The sequence below is a fragment of the Cygnus atratus genome, chromosome 3, assembly GCF_013377495.2.
Source record: "Cygnus atratus isolate AKBS03 ecotype Queensland, Australia chromosome 3, CAtr_DNAZoo_HiC_assembly, whole genome shotgun sequence".
NCBI classification, from domain to species: Eukaryota; Metazoa; Chordata; class Aves; order Anseriformes; family Anatidae; genus Cygnus; species Cygnus atratus.
The window spans coordinates 59,099,493-59,122,822 of NC_066364.1; the positions used below are offsets into that span (position 1 = coordinate 59,099,493).

At 36.3% G+C, this 23,330-nt stretch overlaps 1 protein-coding gene across 2 annotated transcripts in view; it reads right to left on the reverse strand.

Moving 5' to 3' along the window:
* Positions 1-2,033: 2,033 nt before the first annotated feature.
* The window catches only part of MED23 (mediator complex subunit 23), a 37,400-nt gene continuing 16,103 nt past the window's right edge, over positions 2,034-23,330 (reverse strand). The window contains exons 12-29 of one of the 2 annotated variants that reach the window (XM_035538513.2): positions 22,490-22,633; positions 21,176-21,321; positions 20,319-20,564; positions 20,005-20,147; positions 19,263-19,437; positions 17,392-17,555; positions 16,129-16,253; positions 15,458-15,663; positions 14,327-14,507; positions 13,328-13,498; positions 12,166-12,382; positions 11,112-11,348; positions 9,413-9,578; positions 8,375-8,447; positions 7,058-7,272; positions 6,072-6,192; positions 3,866-3,997; positions 2,034-3,175 (exon numbers count right to left, since the gene is read on the reverse strand). In XM_035538513.2, coding sequence (XP_035394406.1) covers positions 3,002-3,175; positions 3,866-3,997; positions 6,072-6,192; positions 7,058-7,272; positions 8,375-8,447; positions 9,413-9,578; positions 11,112-11,348; positions 12,166-12,382; positions 13,328-13,498; positions 14,327-14,507; positions 15,458-15,663; positions 16,129-16,253; positions 17,392-17,555; positions 19,263-19,437; positions 20,005-20,147; positions 20,319-20,564; positions 21,176-21,321; positions 22,490-22,633 — 3,036 coding nt within the window. In that variant the 3' untranslated portion in view covers positions 2,034-3,001. The remainder of the gene's footprint in view (positions 3,176-3,865; positions 3,998-6,071; positions 6,193-7,057; positions 7,273-8,374; positions 8,448-9,412; positions 9,579-11,111; positions 11,349-12,165; positions 12,383-13,327; positions 13,499-14,326; positions 14,508-15,457; positions 15,664-16,128; positions 16,254-17,391; positions 17,556-19,262; positions 19,438-20,004; positions 20,148-20,318; positions 20,565-21,175; positions 21,322-22,489; positions 22,634-23,330) is intronic. The other variant, XM_035538512.2, reaches the window with a different exon arrangement.

The following is a 23,330-nucleotide window of genomic DNA, read 5'->3' on the forward strand; positions in this document are numbered from 1 at the left end:
AGTTCTTCTCACCAGGCCATAGACAAGATTCCCACACATTTCAGGAGAAAAATATTAGGAGGAGCCCATTCATCCTAAAAACAACTCACTCCCATCAAGTCTCACAACAGATGCATATCTCCCAAGTCCCACATCAATCCCTGAGGGAAACACTAATGAGGGGAAGGACCAGATTTGAAGAGCACTACATAAGCTTGCTTATGCACAGCAAACACACATGGGAAGGGAAGGTAAAACCTTGCTTTTGATTAAAATGGTGAGAAGAATGCATAAACAAAACAGTGTCTCTCTGTCCACAGCTAACAGCTGATACAGAAGAAACAGGAGGGCTGGAACAAAGGCACAGTGAAAACCAAGAACATTCACCACCTTTTAGAGCTGGATAGGGTACTGCAGGTTACATACTGCATGATCATTTTATTCATACATTGACTCACTACTGTAAGATTACTCTCAGCAGCAGGCAGGATGGAGGTAAACCCATCTTGTGGAGAATCAAAGGGGTAAGTAAACTAACAGCAAAAATTTACAATGATCTTACCCTGTTTTGGTGCACCTTCAGAAAACATTGCACAATTTCAGGTACAGTCCACAAATACTAATATAATCTGAACGGTCTTAGTGCCAAAATCCAAGTCAAATATACTGATCTCCTTTATTGCCTACATTTTGATGTGCTTAAAATACAAAAATCTCTTATCAACTCTGGTAACAGTTGCATGCATCAAGTGATTGGCTTTAAAAAAAATCCTTTATCCTTACCATAAGATGATGTATTATTGTTTCAATTTCATTAATCCTCTTCCAGGTTCTCTCTGTACTATCACATCAATTAAGAGGGAAAAGCATGTAGCTTAAAGCCTCCTAGATGTGTTTGGAAGATTTTGCAAATCCCGCAGCTCTAGCAAGTCCTTAAGCAAACTTGGTTATAAGAAAGAAAAAAAAAACACCATATTTTAAACACCTAGGACAAGAGCACAATATGGCTTCTAAGTTGTTAAATCTTGGATAAAAATGTTGGTAACTCCAAAGATTTGAGTATTCATGATGCATTACACACACACAACCAAACAATGATGAGATTTTCTGAAGAAGTCTCCCTCTGGTGTTTAAATAGGGAATGCAAACTTTTTCTAACAATCTGCACTGACTCAACCAGCTATATAATATGTCATTCAAGTCTCCTAAATAAATATTCTCTATAAAAGTCAGATGAGGTTTAAATATTTAAAAGGACACTCAGGGTCCACATCAAGCTAAAAATGTATTTCAATATGAAGTGAGACAATTCAGGAAAATGCCTGCAGTGTTAAAAATAATTCAGTCATAACTATCATGCTGAATAGCCAGGTAACGTGCTGTTCTGCAGGCAACAGACAACAAAAAACAACAAAAAATTGTTTAGGAAGAGAACCACTATTAATACAGTTTCACTGACAACAGAAGCTTGCAAAGCCACCATCAGAATCTTGCCTCTCAGACCTGCCCTGAATGCCTGTGGGAATGGCTCTATGGATAGGACTGTCCCCACTGGAGTTTTGGAGACCAGTTGTGTTCACCTCCTTATCTAAACTAAGCCAAAAATCACTAAAATAACTTGACTCTAGAATGGAACAAAACATGTTTTAGACCAAACACGTAGTATGCGATAAGCAAACATGTTTTTGTATCAGACAAATTAATTGAAAAGCACTCACAGTTTTTTCTTACTTAAATTACACTTGGCAGAATTTGGGATCCAAGTGTACAATCTAGATGATGGCAGTTTCCAGCAATGCAGGTTTGCCGTCCCTTTTTGACAGTCTTCATAACCAACCAACCAAAATACTTCCACCCGTAGAACCAACAACTCCTTTTCATAACTATCACATTTTTAGAAAGGCATAGATCAAAGATAGAAATCTGACTCTGAAATGGGTAGAAATTGGTGCTATTGTGAAGCTGATAAAGAACTTGGGCCATGGAAATATACTTGCTATGGTATCCTTATTTTTAACATAAAATGTATGGAAAACAAATAAACACTACTACTACAGTGATAAAAGGTTGCTTTTTTTTGGTTGCTTTGTTTTTAATTAAAAAAAAGTTTGTCAAACAAGTATTTACAAAACATTTAGTCTTTCAATTCTCTTATCAAAACCCTCAGAACACAGTACACAGAAAAAACTTAAAGTCAAATATTATACAAATCTAAAATATAAGATATCGATATTAATAAAATTCATACGATTGACCTGATAAAAATTACACCATTTCCCAAATAAGAAAGATAAAATAACAACCAGCATAGCTTTAACTGAATATGCAGACTTTCATAATAAATTCATTAGAGACAGCCTCTGGGTAGTAATCTAGCCTAGTAACTGATGCTAGATCAAACCCACTGCTTATTTGTTGAATGTAAACTGTACATATAAAATTTACAGATATTTTCAAAAGCTCATAACATCTTCCCAAAGACTGAGAATAATTGACCCAATGCAACTGATGCAATCTTTTTTTCTAGGAGATTTTCTGTATAATAACTTAATTTGTCTGCCCAAAAGATGAGAAGAATTTAAGTTTTGTTGGACAAAAAGAATACAAACTTCTAATAACGCAGAAGCCAAATTTATAAAGGCCTTTTTTCTACCAGGCTACATGTGTTGAATGTCCTTTCATTTGATAGACAGAAGGAAGGATAAGTCCAGGTGACTCAGATCTGGATAGGGAGCAGGAATACTGTAACCTCTTCAGAAATCCACGTACTTGCATGCAGAGAAAGTTTACTGAGTGCTTTCAAGGAAAGGTAACATATACCTTATTTAGTGTCTGATATAAATAGGCAGGGAAACTGGCGTGCACACAATTGGACAGCTTCATTATGCAAAAGAAAATGAAGCAGAAATTTGCACGCGGTTCTCTTTCCTTTTACACAGCATACTAGATTTCAGATCAGATGATGTTTCACCTTGACTAGTAGAAGGAAACCATCACACCAAGGCCGACCTAACACTTCATTTCACTGTGTAACCGGCAAAGCAACATTAACAGGCACTTGGCTAGGCTGTGGTGCTGGTGAGCCATTACTGAGAGGTTGCTGTGGAACAGCTGCTGGCTCCATTTTGCTGATGTGCGTTATGAAACGTAACCGAAGCTTCAAAGCTGGTCTTAAATTACAAATGATTTTCTCAACCTGTAAAATAAAATAATAATAATAATAAATAATAATAAAGACAGAAATGCATTTGGTAAAATAGAAGTATTTTGACCACTGTACCTGACCATTACATACGCACAACTAAAAAAGGAAAAAGATACAGTAAATCATGGTATTTATGTTAACATTCTATTCACCATGCTAACTTATGGACCTCTTGTAATAGCTGTACACCAAAGCTTTGCAAAATGATTCACACTAATTATGCTTTAAAGAAGTTCACGCTGTTATAAAATAAACTAGCTGAATTACTTTTCCACCAACTATGGATACATTCTTGTTTTTGTCACAAGTCAAGTTACATTAACTGAATCAGAAACTAAGGAAAAACTTAAAAGTTATGGACTGAAATGAGGAAAAAGCTGTCAAACAACCAAAAGTTTATACAGCTTTCTTTCTACTGGTTACTTAATAATGGTACTTTAAAAATTTCAAGCTGTAATCTTCTTTCACACCACAGAAAATCCAGAAATCTGAGATACTCAGCCTACTGTGTCTAAAGGTTTCAACTGTATAAAAGGATACCAACTCCTCAGTTTGCATATAGAGAGACCAGTCAACAATTCAGCATTTTTTTAATGCTACATCTGAAAATCACTCCTAAAAATATTAATTTGCCATAGGGAAAAAAAGATAATTAAGTATCAGTATCTACTGTTTACTTACTTGGTCTTTCACACTGTCACCTGTAAACATATACTTCATATGATACAAGAAATCACAGATAGGATCCATGTAGTTCAGGTGCGAGCTGTACTGATCGGCATTCAGGAGCATTTCATAAAATGCCACTCCAATCTGTCTCCACAGACACAAAAAACACCCAAAATCAAAACAGGTTTTGAAGTGCTTTAGAGCAGAAACACAGTTCAACAGTGTAATAAATATATATTCTGCTTTTTAAGTACCTGTAATTCCTGTTTATTTCTTGCAGAGGCAAATGGGCAAGTCTAACCAATGCCATTATGCTTGACTAAACGATTCTTTTTTCCGAAGCTAAATTTCAGCGAGTGTAGTGATGGTATTTTGGTACATTACATAACTAATGCTTGAACATCACTGACTGCAATATGCTTTGAATAAGTGCCTACAAAATTTGCGAATGTTTGGGAAAGTAGACATTAATAAATACCTATAAGAAGTTTAACACAAGATTTGAGTCTTCTAGAGAGAAGAGACTACAGATTACTGTTTTAGCTTGTACCTAGACTACAGCTAGGTCTTCGGCAAATGCATACAGTGCATTTTAATGGTTCAAGCATTCTCCACAGAGAGATGAATTCTCTACAACTAGAATGATTCAGCATACTTAATAAAGGAGGCTTTGTGTGCAAACCTATGTAAGACTATGACCATTTAAAAACGGCAATGTGAAATTTGAACTTTGTGACTTGTCATTTTAGTCACACGACAGCTGCTGCCTACTCTGAAGGGAGTAACTCATCATGATATTCCGACACTGAAATCAGTTCCTTGCATAGGAAAAGTAGTAGTTTGGGAATGTTAAGAAACTTAAAAAGCTATCATTTTTCCATCTTTTCTTGTATTTTGGTTCAATGCAGAGAAAAAAAGACAAAAACCCTTCCTTCCTGAGGGAGGAAGAAACCAGTCAAAGCAGTATTTACTAGCTATTTACAGTATTATACAGGAGCCTATAAAAAGATACTGCTCCACACCTAAACAGCATTTTCTATTGCCCTTCAGTACTTAAGCACTGTTTCATGAAAAAAATAGTAATTTGGATTGACTTTTATTGTAGCTATAAGAAAATGAGAAAAAAGAGAAAAGAATTAAAAAAAAAAAAAAGAGATCAGTGGATTCCCAAATGATCACAGAATCATTTAGGTTGGAAGAGACCTCAAAGATCACCTAGTCCGACCTTTAAATGATGTATTTTTGTTTCATGCTTCTAAAGCACACTTAAAAAGAATCAGAAAATGACATAGTTCAGTAGGAAAACTGAAGGAAATATGTAAAGAAATATACAGAAACACTACAGGATGATTATTTAACTAATACAGCTCCTTACAGTATCCTGTATTCACAATACATCCAAAAACATGGGAACAACAGTTACAAAGCTCACTGTTTATGCCTTCCTACATTTTGTGACTTGTTCACAAAATGATGTATGTAAACTAAACAGTTTATAAAGAAATGAGGGAAAATATTGCATCACCTGATCTAATGGGAACATAAGAAGATTAAATTGAAATCCCCAGCATGGACATGGGTAATTTGGGATAAAAAATAATTAGTAGTGGTGGTAAACCTTTGTGTTATGTTGATCGAACTCTAGAAAGAGATGAGATGCATACTTGCCATACAGGCTTAGCAGAGATTTGCTGTCAGCACAAATACGTAAAGACACATTTCCCATGTTTAGCTCGTTTTTCCCTAAAGGACTCTGCTACCTGCAGTTTTTTAGCTCATCTGGCTACTGGCCAACTCCATCTCTTTTCTCCCTTTCTTCCCTCCCCAGCCCCCCACTGATATCAGTGTAAGAAACTGCTTGTGCTCCCTCATTCTCACAGTACATAGCTCTTACTTACCTTCTTTAACCTGCATAGAAGCTTTTAAAAAACACATTAAGTCTGATGCACATTTCACACGCAATTTGAAAGCCAAAGCAAACGTGTCTTTAAAAAGAAGTGCTAGGTGTTTCATCCTGAACCAAATGGACAGGGTTTCAGTTAACAAGGTAGCTGAATAGCAACCCAGCAATTCAGATCCTTAAAAACCCTGTTTTATTTGTATAGAATTCAATTCTGAATGTTTATAAGAAAGATCTCTGTTACAGTCTACTCTTTAATGTAACTGACAAGCAAAAATAACATACACCGCATAAAGTAATCCAGGAGCTACACTTTACCTCTATCATGCATCGTGTCCTCTCCTGCTGGAACCGTTGTAGAAAAGGACCGACAAGGTGGTAAACGTAGAGTAACTGGAACTCAGTTTTCACTATGGGTATCAATACTTCTGTGAGGAACCTGCAATATTTTAAGATACATCCTATTTGAATTGCACTTTTTCTCCCCCCGGCCCAAATTTTAACCAAAACAAAGGATTCTCTCTCGCAGATCTGAGTCTTCATTTTAGACATTACAACATACTTCAGAAAATACTAGCTATTTCAGTGAAACTCTAGAACATTTCCAGACATTATCACAAGACTAGAACCTTGTCTCAAGGAGACAAACAATCCCACCTGAGCTTAGCAGAATGCCACGTACAGTGAAAAAGCTGTGCTCTAAAGTTTTAACAACAGTTTTAAATCAACAGTCATGACTGACTGACAGGAATACATCATACTACCTTCACTTCTGTCCAGTATGTTACAACTTGGTATTTGTAAATGACATCTGTTAATTCTGTCATTAACACAGCACTGGGGAAAGTCTAATCAACTTCTGGTACTTTTTACTTGCCTTAATGACTAAGTGGATCACTACTGCATCTTTCAGTCAGTAAAGCATCTCAACTGGCAGCCACAGGGCACTTGCCAGAATAAAGGACACACTTACCAATTACAGTTGATGCTTTAAGACTACTCTAGAGTCAATGCCTTTAAGAAAAGCTGAACATGAAAGGAACAAACAAAAGCATAAAAGCTAATCAAAATTTAAAAAGGCAGATGAAAGGCAATCACACTCTATATGAGAGCTCTGAAACTTACAGACACAAGAGTCGTGTTGGGGAATAAGGAGCTGGAATAAACCTTGTGATTTATCAGGTGGGTTTTGGTGCTACCCCCTAGATACTTGCTTGTATAAATACTACCAGTACAGCTTCTTTACCTACAATATGCATGGAGTTCTAAAGACAAATTAAATCATCAAGTATCACTGCACTTACTTAGGAATAAGAGAAAGCTGTCCAATGCTAGAATGATGCCAGACAGCATGTGCCAAAGCCAAAGTGTAGCTACAACCCATCTCAGAATAAGATTGGTGACATGCTGTGAAGTCAAACAGCTGGAACGGGTAACCAACCCACTCTGTCTCCGATGTCAAGCTGGGACTGTTGATAACACTCACAATGCGATCATGGAGAACAATCCAGTATGGCTCCTGGAAAAACAAAAAGTCTGAATTCCTCCTGAAAAGAACACCATCTAAGATAACGCTCCTTATCTTTTCTCTACCACTATCACATTTCTAAGATGTTTTCAACTACATGGCAGTTTATAAATCTGTCTGACAAACCTAAAAATTAAGAAGCATTATACAGAATACATCATTGTTAGTGGGCGTGGCACACTCAAGGGTGTGGCATTATCAAGACGTATTTCATGAACTTCGTTATTTAGAGAGCTAATGTAAAGGGCTCCAAAAGAAACAGGGCAGAGATGAAAAGCCTTAGTGAAAAGAGACCAAGAATTTTCTGAGTATAGGCACAAACAAACAGACCAAAAATCCAACTTGGAAAAAAGAAAACAAAGAAGGGCACAAATGTCAGAGAATATACATGAAGGTGCAAGGAGAAGACACAGGAGAAACACATGTATGAAAAATAACAAAAATAAGGACAAAATTAATGTTGCCTTTCTTCCACGGAAAGGAAACATTTTGCTGGACAGAAGCCCTTGTGAAAATAACTGTTGCACATATAAGCAACATATAAATGTTAGCAAGATTAAAATTATTCACACATTCCTGGTCAGATACCGTAAGTCATTATATTCAGGATATCAACATTTCTACTGAAACGTTCTCTAATACTGCATATACTTGCTTTTGCAGTCTTAGGCACATCTTATTTACATGATTTAAGAGGTACAGGATGTGCAAGTGTAAGCATTAATAAAAACATTAGATTTGCATCAGAAGTCTTATGAAGATTCTCATCTTCATAGCTCCAGTCTACAATTAATATTACAGATGTGGGATTTAAATATGTTTTAAATAGGAGTGATTCACTTCTTTTTCTCCCAGACTCAAAACAAAATAGAAAAACAGAAAGCCTGTTCACTTTTTCCATGCTGGATAAGCAGAAAAAGATGTTTTTCTAACACGGAAGTAGCCTTCAGAATGGCTCTCTGAGGAATCTACAGATGTTGGCTGTCACATTGCAAACTACAAAACATTTTACAACATGCTCGAGGAAGACGATAATCTTTACATGGAAAAAAGATATTTTTTTTTTATTTCAAAGTACAACGTATCGACTTACTGGTAAGGCTGTGATAATTAGTCCAATAGCATTCATCCAAGCTGTGATATTCTCCCTCGGCACGAGGGGCTGACTACAGAGAAAAAGAAAACTCAGTCTCAGAAATTCACAATTGCAGCTTGTGCTTTTCGCGTACCTAGAACAAGCTGTACTTATACAAAGAACATTTCTCAAGTTGAGAGAACTATACAAACATATGCAGCTATGCAGGAGAGTCAACAGACAATATAAATACCACTATGATGTTACCAGCAAAATTTTATTCAGACATGATTTTGCTTTTCTATCATGTTTTCTTCAAATACTGTAATCACACTGTGATTGCTACAAAACAGACTTGAGTGCTTAAAGGCTACTTGTCCCTTTATTGACTACTTCCCTCCACATGCCACAAAGATAACAATAATACATTACTAAGCTGAACAAGGCTGAAAAAAAATCATTTCAGTTTATCAGTGTTTATCAAAGATGACATCTGAGTCACTGCAAGAATACTAGGTCCTTCCTTTCACTTCAGTTCTTTTCACGGTGACTGAGCTAGGAATCGAGAAAGAGAACTATGGGTAAAGCTTAATGCATCCTTACAGAACGCCAGCCTTGGTACACTACTCCGTTTTAAAGTATCTCTGATTTTACACTGGCATCACAAGGATCTGGAATCCTGCCAAGGCTTCCTGCCCCTTTCTCTGCATATCAACTTTTTTCCTCCCATGCCAGCTTAAAGGACAACAGCCTTTTTCTAGTCTCTGTGCCACTGAACCCACTGGATAATTCCTTAGCTAGTGTGAGGTCTTCCCTCCATCTTTTCATTGTGCTGAATCAATGGTTCCTGAAGTACACACAATCCACAACAGTACAGGAATCCAACACACCATTTTTCTGCTTGATCCCTATAGCTTTGTTTGTCCTCCAAAAACACCTAATTAAAAATGTCATTATTTATACTTAAAAATTATAAAACTCAATGAAAATGAATATTGCAAACTACCTTAGCAATCTCAAAAAATTGCAGAAAACAGTTTCAGAGATGCAACGTACCTCTTCAGCACAACATTTAGCAGTGCATTGCCCACATCCTTTCCTGGAACTGCCAGGGCCATGAGCTCAACACAGGTAACATGAAGAGCGTGGGCAGCTGGGTTAGGAAACTCATTGAATCTCCAGTCACAGTTTGGAAACGGACCAGGTGATTTCCCTGCCATAGGTGACAATGATTAAGGAAAAAAAAACTTCCCCAACAACGACTAGTGTAAGCAGCATGGTATTTAAAAATATAACACATATACATATATAGTTGAGTTGAAATGAAAGATAAGCTACTGAGAACTAATAAAAAAACACAGTTCATAAAAATAAGACATCTGGCCAAGAGCATCAATATAAGTCATTGAAGGATTGCACAAATACATAGTTACAGATGCACTACACACATGGTCATGCAGAGGATAAATTTCCCTGATTAAGAGGTGGAACAAAACAACACCAACCATCTCATTCACCATCTGCTTCCATGACAAGATGAAAATAACAAGAATTTTCTACTCTGCATAATCTGAAACCATTAATTTGCTTCAGTATATGATCTCCTAGCAGAACTCCAGGGTGACAGTTTATGCAAAGTGAGCACCTGCTTAGTCTGAAAATACTCTGCTTTCACAAGGAACACTAGCTCATCTGAGCTACATGCAGAAAAGATCTCCCACCGCACTGTTGACATTTGCATAAAAGCAGGGTTTTTATGTATTTTTAGCTTTCTTTAGATAGATCGAGTAAACTTTTTCCAAGTTACACATAAACGAAAGGCAGGTTTGGGAAGATAAGCGAAGGAAGAGACACGACACCCAGAAAACTGGCCAACTTCCATAAAACTAACCCAGAAAGAGAAAGTGTCTAGCACTGTTCTCTAGAACATAGCTGCATGGGTTCACCAGATATTTCCATAGGAATTTAAATTAACTGCGATCATAACCATAAAAAAGTAAAAAGGAACAATTAAGAAAATTTAGGTTTGTGTTGAAGATATAATTTCTAGTTATTCCCGCCTAAAAACCAGATTGTCAGCAGTAGCTAACAGCACGTATACTGACTTTCACCTATATATATTCAGCTATATACATGCCTAAATGTGGCACTGCTTACAACATATTTTCTTAGTAATACTGGTAAAGGCACTAGAAAAAAATTAATCTTACGTTCTACATTGTTCTTTACACAATCATGCTTTATGTCAAGCTGATTTTATGAGGCAATTAGAATTCAATTTAGAAGGCATTAAGCATTTAGAAATAATGGAATAAATAGTGAAGTTTTTATAAAGTTGTACTGTATATCATTTTCACCATATTTTTCAAGCTGTTTTTACCAGGAGAGCACAGTCCCTGCATAAAATAATAAAAAAATACTGAAGAAACACATTACAACTTTGTTTTCATCTTCTAAACAATGCCTGTAATTAGAAGGTATTGCTCTGTACTGGCCAAAGAGACCACTGACCTAGTATATACGTGTATATATACGTACATATTAAATCATCTGCAGTCAGTTCTTTATCTGCTTAACTGGTTTACTGCTTTGACATTCTTCACACCTCTAGAAACAAATGCATACAGTTGAAATATACTGAAGTAGCCTAATATGAATTTAGGCTGAACGGATGGAAATTGAACTTTACATTTTGATGAAATGAAGCTACGAGACACTGGCACAGCTTATTTCATGCACTGTTTAAGAAGGATATTGTCTACTAGTCTTCCAATGAGTTTGCAATAGTAAATGTCATCAGGAATCCATGGATTATCTTCTCGGGCATTCATAGCACATTTGAGATAAGTATCACTTAAACACCAGCCCAGTGGGCGATTATCTTTGAGAGAGCCAATTATGGCATGAACAAGCTTTCTCTTGAGGTTTGTGCGCTCTCTGAGATGCCTCTCGTAATAATGAAGAGTGTTGTACAGGTAAGTCACAGGACGGTCTGCCAAGAAGAAAACAACAAAGTGAACAGGATGTTTTTTAGCATCACTGTTACATTTCTGGTTGCAAACATGAAATTAAAATCAAGAGCTCCCTGAGACTAAATTGCAGGTATTTCAAAACAGTGTATTTGGAATGGATTCATGTGCTTTACTTCACTAAACAACACTGATTCTCTTTTGTCTTCCATTTATACTTTGATGTGTGGGGAGATGGGTAGAGGTTAAGCAAGAAAGTCAATATTAACATATGAACATTTAATAACCTATCCGACATTAATCCACTTAATCACCTCTTCATATAAAAGGTATTAAATAGGAAGACTCCAGGTATGAAATCACAGTAAAAGAATATTGTAAAATGTCTGGCCATAACATATCTATGTCATCTATACAAAACTTACTGTAAAAGTGCAATAAAAAGTATTAAAAAACAGGTTAAATTATTTCACCTTAAACAAAGGTGGATGGAGGAATTTTTTTTTTTTTTTTTTTCCTGTCTGTTTCAGTCTTGGTAACGGAAAGATTGTTAAGACACAAGTCCAAGTACTCACTACTAGAAGGGAGTGAAAGGGAAAGGTGTAAAGCAAGCATGAACTAGCAAAAGCTACCAGAATAAAAGTAAGTTCACTATTTGTAGGCTGAAATACACTAACCAGGGAATGCACTTCTTTGTGGAAATGCGCATAGGGCTCAAAGAATAGGAAAGGATTAAACATCACTGTGCTAGCAGATTAAAATTACGAATGAAGGCGATGAAGGAGAAAGAACAGAATTGTCACAATAGGAATAAAAAGTCTGCATTCCCAGATAACTTACCATGAAATTTGTATAAACCTCCCAGATGATCCAATAAAGTTTCTAGTGACTTAGACACTGGAAGCAGTTCCAGAAATCTATGGATTACAATGTCAAACACTGGCAGAAAGCGCAGACATACGTTTCCAAAATAAATTGGTAGGTACTGTGGCTGGATTTGTACTGGGGGATTGACTTGCTCTGCCAAGCCTTCAAAATACAGCTTTTCAGGGTATTTCTGGAGGGAAGAAATCCAACAAAATTAAAAGCTCTTTCTTTAAAAGCACTGCATTAAATATTCAGAATCGACACTGCTTTCAAAGGACACTTCATAACCCTTATTATCATACATGAATGCAATGAGAGGTTACCAGTGTAAATCTTACTGAAGAAAATTTATCTCTGAGTGAAATTAAATAGTGGTTATGACTCCTACATACAACTTCTTCAGGAAAAAAAAATATACACAGTTTCATCACCACTTGAAGGGGCATAAAGGAGCATTAAGAAAACCAATGCAAAGCTGAAAGCAGGCAGCGACTGTGTTTTCCTTGTCAAGTGGTTTAAGAGAAAATCTAGGGGAATCAGCACTACTAGAAGTTTCTGCATTATGTACTAAGTCAGAACACTAGAAATAACATGCATGTAATTACTCCCTGGGAAACTGCAACCTTAGGCATTCGTAACACCAGGGGAGCTTGGTGCGCAGACTAAGAGATATAGGAGGGAAGGTGGAGTGGAGTGAAGACAACGCAACCAGGCCCTGTGCCATCACTACAGGGATGGGGAACCCGATGATGAGGAACCAGAGAACAGATACCTTTTCCCTGATGCACAGGACCTCTATTCTAAATGAGTAAATTTTTAATTATTTTTAAAATAATTAAAATTTTAATTATTTTTAATTTTTAAAATAATTTTTAAAATGATTGGGTTTAGTTTTAAAAATTTCTAACCAACCCTTCAGATGCTTCCATCTTTAGATACGATTGCATTATAATTTTAACATTATTACATAAACATAGTGTTGTTTTTTTCATACTAGTCCAAATAAATTACTACTTATAAACTAACTCCAAGAATCTACAGAACTGTCCTGTAATTTACAGGACAAAAGACTTTTTAGCTGATCTGAACTCCATAGCATAGTATTACAATAAAAGGATTTTATTAGCTTTGATACCTTGTGATAACTCATATGCTTAGTATGCCAGTCATTCTGCAGCCAGTGCTCTGGAGAATTCTCCTTCACAAAATCACTCACTCTGTTTCTGAAATCATTAGGCTTGAGTAAGAGTAACTGAATTATGAAGTAACAGACTTGAGCTTCATTTCCTTCATGACTACGCATAGCCTTTAAACAAAAAAGATCAGAAAACATGGAATTAGAGTTGATATTACTGTCTGCTTTAGAACCTTTAAACATTGGCTAGCCTACATTTAGCACATTAGATAGATCTGCATGCAAATTCACACTGAACATGTAATTTATCAACTGTAACACTGGAGTGAAGACACACAACAGAGGTATGCTCTGTCATCTCCTGTGAAAACTAAGCATCACATTTTCTATCCAACAGGCAAAAAGTCTCAAAAAATTTCCAGTGGAAGTATGTTACCAAGAATTCTAGTTCTTTTGGCTCTCATTTCTCTTCTTGAAAATATCCAATTAATGACAGTGAATCTAAAATTTCTTCAAGCTTCTGGCCACAGACATGTTTGGACTAGAGTTTTAAAACCCAATTTAATTTCCTCTGGGTAAATTCTGCTTTTCTTTATTTTGCAGAATAACCTGGAAAGTCAGAGAATGCCATTTCTCCCCTATTTTTCTGCATGAAAAAGGCTGAGTTCCAAGCAAAAATAGAAAACTCTAATGGTTACAAGACTTCGCGTTTGTTTCCACACCATAGCATAATAGCAATAACATACAGTAATACCAACTCAATGGTTGCCTTTAAATAACCAAGAAAAGCTTTCTCTGAAGATTCAGAGAACTGTATGACTGAGTTCTATGTTGCTTACAGAACTAATCTACTGTTTTACTTGATTTTGGGGTTAGCAAATAGTCAATACATAAAACCAATGCATTTTTTAAAAAGATTGCTCCCATAAAAGTGACAAAGAATGCAAGGACCAAGTTCTGTGAAACCTCTCACATCCTTTCTTTTAAGGCAATACTTACCAAACACAATATCAGCCTATCCAGTGTTACAATGTTGTATTTCCATACCATATCATTCAGAATCTCAATGCATTTATTAAGCTGCTGGCCTCCTGCTGAGGTAGAGAATTCATACACCAAGAAATCTGCAAATGTCCTGACATGTGCCACTAGAGCTCTGGCCCCAATTCTTTCTAATACTCTGTTGTGGAAGAAGAAAAGTCTCTCTTACAAGGATACTTGCACAGATTATAAAAGCAACCAATCGATGTTAGTATTCCTAATACATTTTTAAGCAATCCATTTTATAAGAACAAGTGAATTTTATACAAATGTTTGCTTAAAAAAACCTTACCTTATTAAATGAAAACAAAACAAAACAAAACCAAAACAATCCCCATCCGCTGAGCAAGGGAATTCCAAAGTCTGGACACTAATAAGAAGAAATGACTCAAGTTCACCAATTCTTACCCGTAGCATTCTGCTCAGAATACATGCTTTAATTACGCATTTTTACGCGCATAACCTATGAAGTTACACAACTCTTAGCATGATCTTCTGCAACACGGTTTTATTTTCCTGTACTGTGTGTTTTTAGTATAACCTTAACATTAAAATAGTTATTTCCTGATTGCAAGGAAGAGTAACACGTGCTATTATAAATATTCATTGTTTCAACAGACCTAATGAGGACTGAAAAAGAATAATCTTACTTCTCATGACCAGAGCTGACGCTATTATTACAGAGAACAAGTCAAAAAATGTAGGACTACTTATATAATTTCAATACAACATTATATATATATATATATATATATATATATATATATATCTTCTCTTAGTGTATAAAGGCTAAGTAAATTGCTGAATTCAAACACCTCACTTCCTTGTCTACACCTCTCTCACCAGGAAGAATATACAGACTACTGTGTGCAACACCAAAAGAAAAAAAAAAATCAGCTAGGAGGTGTAATCAACCTTAAACAACGCAAAATTATTACTATATACCAACACCTAGGCTCCACTCCTATTTTCCCCCATGCTTCAAATTAATAGAAAAGTAAAAATCAAGCTCTAATGCACAGGGCCTATGTCCTCAGAACAGAAAGCATTGTTGTAGTAATTTTGAAATTGCACAGCTTTTAAGCTCACCTGTAGCCAATTTGATTAATGTGATCTGTCTCTAACAGCATCTTCCACAGAAGACAAAGGAAAAGTGGGGGTGAACCTTGCACGGAAAAGTGAGTGATTATACCGTTCTCATTGGTCATGGACTTCCACTTTCGATATTCTTCTTCCACATTCTTCTTCAAGTTAAAACGGCTTTCCTGAGGTACATTATTCTGTTTGAAGAACACCTGAAATAAAAGTAGGTTTTGGTGTGACTGAGAGCCTAAAACAAAACATTGCAACAGGTCAACTTTAGCCTGATTTAGCAGGTTTTAAGTTTCTACTTCCTTGTACAATAAAAACCTACTAGACAGGGTTGTTGCCTCACTGTGACACCACAGTGACTGTTTTGTCTATAACAAAGTCACATTACAAATTGCCACAAGAGAAGAAGCTTCTCCATTATTACTTTTTTTTGTTTTGAAAGATATGATTTACCTTGCACTGGTACTACCAGCTCGCCAAACTTGGCCTAAGAGCATTCCAGGAAAAGCTAATGCATTTCTGAAGATCAGTGTTACAATCATACTGGTTTTTAGTGACTTGAGATAAAGATCGTATGGATGGGAGAAGAATCTCATGAACAAGCAAATGGCAAAGAGAATAAGTTTTCTGTATTTCTAGTTATAAAATCATCAGTTCGAAACTATTACCTGCAGTGGAGCTGGAAAACAGCTTAGTGTATGTGATGCCCAGTTATGTGGAGTAAAACTCATGATAGTCTGCAATATATCCTTGCACCAAGTTCCCTGAATTGAATCAGAGCCTGTGAAAAAGTCTAGAAAATGGATTGATGACATTAGCATTTCACACACACAAAAAAACCACTATTATTTCTTACACGTATTTCTTCTGTAGTAAAAGGCATTAAGCCTCTGCTCGTTCAACATGGTTCCCCTTTTGATAAACTTCTCCCACCCCCTTCTTTTGAATCTTATATATTTTGTAGAACAAGCTATTTTATGCTATTAAAAGTAATGAAATTATTTTTAGCTTTGAGCTAGAAATAAAGCAAATAATTTTAAGATTTTATATTTAATTTCCTGTAATGACAGCAAGACATGCTTTTGCTAGTTAACTCATTAGAATTAATTTTAAAAAATCCTGAGTAAATTAACGATGGAAAAATTGGTAGACGGCACTTTTGTATTGCTTTAAAGATTCTTCAGCAGTACCTTTCTCAATTAAGCTGTAGAAACAAAACACAAAACTCATCTTCCTCCAGCCCCAATGTTGACTAAACATTAAAGATTGAACGAAAGTTAAAAAAAACAAAACCCTTTCCCTTTCATATTTCCTCCACCAGTTTTTGTGAAATCAGTTGTTTTAGTTCTCCAGTCTCCAGACTAAAACTGTACTTTTTCCATTTAAACAAAGGAGCTAGAGAAAATATCCCTCTCCAAGCTATCAAAAACCTGACCACTGTCACTGCAAATTGTTAACACATTAAAATACAGGTGAAAAGCTTCTGCCCCTTCCCTTCCCCAAGAAAGGGAATCCAAAACACGCATTACTTTGTCTTAAAGGTAAGCTATATAGTTGGTGGCTTCTGCATGAGCAACATACTTGTCCTCAACAATCCGTGATTGTTTTTTTTTCCTTAAATGGCACATATTTAATCAATCCAAACATTTAATGATGAAATTGAAAACAAGACAGAGAGAAGAAGCTGGTCACACTATATCTCTGCATAAAAAACAGCTCTTAACATCTGATTTCTGTTATAAATAGCAGCCTCTTCCCTAAAAACAATCTCAGTATTTGGAAATAAAAAATTTGCCTTTTTTTTTTTTTAAAAAAAAAGGGGGGGTATGTTTTTGACCATGCCGTTTCTGGGATATTCTGTTAAATGGCATTTAGAGAAGAAGCTTGACTTTACCATTCAGTTAGATTATATCTCAAAGTACCACTATTACCTGTCACATGTGTTGCCCTTGCTAGAGTTAAGATCAAAGCCCTGTTGAGTTCTTCTGATTCTGCCGAAAGAACTGTTTTGGGATCACTGAGGAATCGTGTGAACTGTGGTTGGACTTCCGAGCTGCCCAAAGCTGTGATCAACCTTAGAGCAGTACTCTCAACGCTGAAAGAAGAAAACAGCCTAGTTAACAAAGAATGCTTATACTACTGCTTCTAAGATTCCAAAAATAAATACTCTTCCACCACTTTCTGCTTCATATAATACAGAAGCATTTGTTTTGAAAGCAACGTTCTTAATTTTCTGACAAAATTCTCCGCCACACTCCCACGCTGTTTAATAAACCTATCAACCATTTAAGTACTTTCTTTTCAAATAAAGCTCTCAAACTTTGATTTAGTGAAAATTCCAGATGCAAAGCCCATCAAAAAGGCTCAGGAGTCTCTCCAATTTAGAGTTCCCCCTTTTGTTACCTTTTGAAGTTCTTCATCTAAACATGAAATATATGGAAAAATAATACATATATACGCAAGAACAGAGCAAAAAAGCATGAATAAGGCATGGAAAACTGCAAAGCTATCACCTTGAAGCAGACAGCAGTAAATCATCCTTATTAAAGGAATGAAGAAGTACTGCTTTTAATGAGAAGCACTTTATCTTCCAGCACTCTAATTGGGGAGTCCTTTTCACACCAGATAGTTTGAAGTAGTTTAAGAGACTTTTACAACATTGTGTCTTTGAAATGCCAAAGCCATATATTAGTTTACTCCGATCTAGTTACATGTTATGCATACTTAGGTAGTCTGATTAATGATCAGGTTTTATATTTCCCAACTAACAAGACAAAACAGTACCCAGGTGAATAAAAAAAAAGATCTTGACTGAAGGAGAAATTTATCTTCACTTGTTCTCTTCATTCTTTTTAAAGGATAAGCAACTGAGCAGTTTGAATTTGGACTGAGAAATTAGTTTAATTAGACTTCCTTGATATGAACCAATGAGGTTGCTCTCTCTTCCTCACAGGCCTCCCCCCAAGAAGTATCCTTCTGTAACAATAAATGGACTTAAAAACAAACAAACAAACCCCACATTCTGCATACAAACTGTATCTCAGTCTGCAGCTTAACCTTTAAGAAATACAAAAATAAAAATGTCACTTTAACAGTAAGTTAAACTCAAAGCTTTTCCCTAGAATTAACTGTGTATCAACTCTACAACTTCAGCTACTAATTCCATCTTTCCTGTATGCAGATTAGCCTTTGTTTTACTGTGTGGCTTACACTGATGTAAGACGTACCATTTTTTGATCCATTCAGATTCACATAAAACCACCACAGCTTTGTGCTAACTCCTTTACATATTCAGAATGAATGAGATTATTTCTTTGATCTGACTGAAAATAAACTATACTAAAGAATTAAGTGGAACAAATTTAATTCTTGTAATGGAATTACACATCTTCTACAGGAGCAAGCAAGCACAGTCCCCTCGGGCAGACAAACTAATCACTGTGACTGCAAGAAGCAGGCATTGCCCTTTTCCTCCAGTGCAAGAAACTCAACAGTTTTCTGATACTTCCTGATATGGTGGTGCTGGTGCACGTTACTGTGTGAAAAGAACCTGTCACACCTGTGACACTGCTATCATGTCTGTGCAAGAGAGGCTGCCTCGTGCAACTCTGCAGAGTAGTACTGCTAACATCTAACTATATCTCCGAAACACAACCTGCTGAGGTTCCACAAAACACCACGTTCACAGAACTGAGACTGGAAAGTACTTGCATCCAATTTCAAACACAGTTCTTAAACAACTTTCAACACAGGTTGAAGAAGCAATCTGAGATAACGATTAAATATAGTATCCATCACTCACCACAGATGAAGCTGGTTCTGATTAGTCTGCGGCACAGCAGCCAGGGAATGAAGATGGCTGAGCAGCTGGACTCTGTAATGAGGCTGGATGTGATGCATGCGATAGCTAAACATTTCTAGCAGAGTGTGCAAAATTCCCCATGCGTGAGATTTGAACACTGTTGGCAGGAGCTGACCTTATGAAAAAGAGTTTGTAAAGTTTAGTTTTCCAAGTAATTACACTTCAAAAAAACAACTACAGAGTATACCGTGGATAGATCATTATATTTATTTGCAAGTCAGATTTTTTTTGAATCTCCAAACAGCAGATGTGCAAGCACTGCTTTAAGAGGCTGTAAACGTGTAGAGCTCAATAATCTCATGGCTGAACATATACAGCAGACATCTGAATTATTTCATGAAGTGAAATTAAATATAATTTCTGACCAATTTAGTACCTTTACTTAAGGTTTTCTATTAAGCATTTTTTGTCTTTTTATTTTTATTCTTCTTTATACAAGACAGATTGAGTAGGAAGGTCCTGACAGTACAAGTGATGATATAAAGGGACTGCAGCACTCTCATCTGAAATTTACTGCAGCAGTAGGGTAACTATTGTTTTTTTTGTTTTTTAATATTAAGGCAATTTACACATGTATTCATGATGTTGCATCATTAGATTCTGATACGGCCTCCAGTTCCTACTGAAAGAAAATGCTACTGAACTAAAGGAAAGTGGGAGGGGGGAAGAAAAGCTTTCTTACTGATAAAGCCTTTGATGCCCAAGGACTCGATTTCCATGTAAACCAACAAGCGACTATAGGTTTCCACGAGAGCAGGAGCCAAGGCCACACTAGATTTTGCATGAGCCAACTTAATTACCCTTGTAGCTATGCTATGAATCAAGCTGAAGAAAGAAAGAAAATATTTTTTGATCAAAAACAAGTACTTGAAAGTTAAGAAGTTTATTATGTAAGTCCACAAATCTAAACATGACATTTTCAGACAGAGAAAAGTTGTCCTGATGATAATTACATAAGCATTAACAGGTTAAAAAAAGGCTCATTGGATACTGTACCTCATTTTTGCATGAACCGTGAGTGAGTCCAAGAGGTTCATTGGTAATGGGGTAATAGACCCTGATGCCATGCAATTAGTCCCTGGAAGAGATATCCTCATGTTGCCATTGCCATAAATAGTCTCTACCAGGACACCCATTGGTAAAGTGAAACACTCTGAATTGGTTGAATAAGCATTACACAACAAGGCAATCTTGTAGTCGTTCATCTGTAAACTCTTATTTCTTAAACTCTGTTGCAAAAACCTGCATGCCAAAGACAGATTATATATTAAGTAGGAAGAAGCAAGAAGAAAAATACACATGCATTCCAACATTAGAACCACAATATCCACAGATTAAAAATCGATTATAAATAGTGCGAAAAAAGAAAATATTTATCAATTGCATCACATCAAATAACTAGGTCTTATGCCATAGTTAGTTTCACTGTTTAGTAAAAACAGTTCAAAATATATTTTCTTCTGTCACCTTAGGAGAAAAATACACTTTAAAAAACACTTTTCCAGACAAAACTTAGCCCAGTATACCTCTTATACACACTTTCCAAGCCACAGCATAATAAAACAAGGTAGTCAATTTGCTTTCCGGTTCTCTACCAGTAGAAAAGATTAATCACTCTTAGACTTAAAACAATTTCCTTTAAGCTATAACAGCAGTGCACTTTTTATGAGGTGTTTTGACTTCGAGATTTTAGTGCTTTTATCCTTTGATAACCCTTATCCCATCAGCATTCCATCACAGAATACATTTTGAATACAGACCTGAAGGGTCCTATTTCATTATCTCTAGAAACAAATCAAAACATAAAAAAAAACAAACAACAAACTCACACACTCCAAACAAACAAAACTCACTCATGGTGAAGTTTAAGAGAATGAGGAATGGGAATCTGTAACTTGGAGTTGTCACTGTGGGCCTTCCGATTCAGATGAATCCATATGCAGGTCATTGCAAAAGCATGAGTTGACTGGGGTTTGTTAATGTCAGGTACAGGAATACACTAAAGAAAGAACACGTGAGTGTAACATGTTGCGTGTATTAACGTACAGAAAACCAGCTTAGATAGCCGGTAGTCACAAGGTTAAGTTTTTCTTCTTGACTTGCAACACCACAAGCAACATATTTAGAGGACAGATTCTATTCCTTGTCAATCACTTTAATTCGAGAGCTCTGGAACACAACTAGACCTCAGTAATTGTTCTGAAATATAGCAAATTATCTAATGCCTCAGCACCACAAGTGAGATGGCAGCAATGCATAATCAAGAGCAGAGTAAGACAGGTCCTCTGAAGAGCAACAGCCTTTGACAACATCTAGAAAATGTTCAGAAATGCTCTAAGCCCACAAACACTTGAAACAAACATAGCTCAAAGCCCATCACTACATTAAAGTAACCAGTCCTGTCACTCTTCCCATAGTTTGTGCTGACAAAAGTCACTGTGAGGTCACGCAACAAATTGTACTACAGAACTTCTGCCAGTCAAAACCAACCTAGGAGGAGAAAAAATGCTACACTTAACCCTTATCAGTTTGGTACACCACACGTTTGTGCTAGTGTACCTACTGACCTCAAACAGAAGGCACTGTAAGAGCAAAAAATGAGGATGTTTTGACAACAATGCTGTCATGGTGGAAGTTTAAAAACTTCCTCTAACTCCCCTGTTCTTAAGAACCTTCATTCTAAAGGAATGTACCAAGCATGACTAGAGTTTGATTTACGACCACAGAAGGAACCATTAATACAAAATGAATTTAAAGTGTCGTGTTCATTTTCTTGCTCCTGGAATGGTCTGATAATGTATTATTCTGTCATAGGACAGACATAGCAATGAAATTCCATAACATTATTCCTTAATAGTATCCTGAGCGTGCTAAAAATCCCCTCCTCAAAACCTTAGTCAGATCTACTTCAGGCAAAACATGAGTTAGGAGAAGGGTTTTTTTGGTCGTGTTTTTTTTCTTTTTGACTACAAAAACACTGACCAAGTGTGGCTATTGAAAAAACATAGCTAGGAAACACTGAATTTTTTCATTTGACTACAAAAGTTCTATAACTATGCAGCACACTGCTGCAACACTAACTCAACAACAATAGTAATACCTATGTATGAAGCTGTCATGTTGAATAATAATTGGAAAAATCAAACGATTTCATAGACAAGACTTACTTCTTTCTCAGGATAAAGGAGGTCAAAAAGCTTCATAACGGGGAGGAAGTCAGCCAGAGCATTCTTCTGGATGCTGCCAGAAATGAACTGCAGTAGCACCCACATCAGATGGTCTCTTCCTTTAATGAGACCACGGCCTGCCAACTGTCAAAAACACTCAATAACAGACAAATACTGAATGCAGAAGAAAAAACACTGCAATGATTCCCATGAAAGTAGAAAAACAGGCTGTAATAGTTTTAATTTTCAGAGATTATTGGGCATTTTATAGCAGGCCATGGACAGAAATTATAGAATCATAGAAATACACGTCGTGTTTTCAGAAAGATGGCAAATGGATGCATTAGTCATAACAGAGAAACAGACTGTCAGGGCCACAAAGGTTAACTGTAGGGTTTAAAATGTATTTAGCTCTCCAGGGTCATTGTTTTGAAAAATCAGCAACTCTTAAACGTTGGCCTTAAGCTGTCACTTTGTAGCCTTGTAGCCAAAAGGAATACTGCGGCAGGCCATAGGTTTTACACTAACTATCTAGAAAGTTTCTGAACCCAGATTACTTGGACTTGCTTCATCTGGACTCTCTGGGCCTGCTCGAGTATCTTTTTTAATTTGTTTAGTTTGTCTGATACAGCAATTCTCTCATAACAAATACTCTACTCAACCTTTATTCTTACCAAGCTTGATTTTCAGCTTAGATCTGTACAGTTTTGTGGCATAGCACCTATTGTTTTAATAGCATTGACTTGCTTTACCAAAGGTTCATTGACAGTCATTATAGGAAAACAACTGAATTTTAGGGCTACCAAAAAGGGCAGGGAGAAAAGTATCCTCCACAGTCATT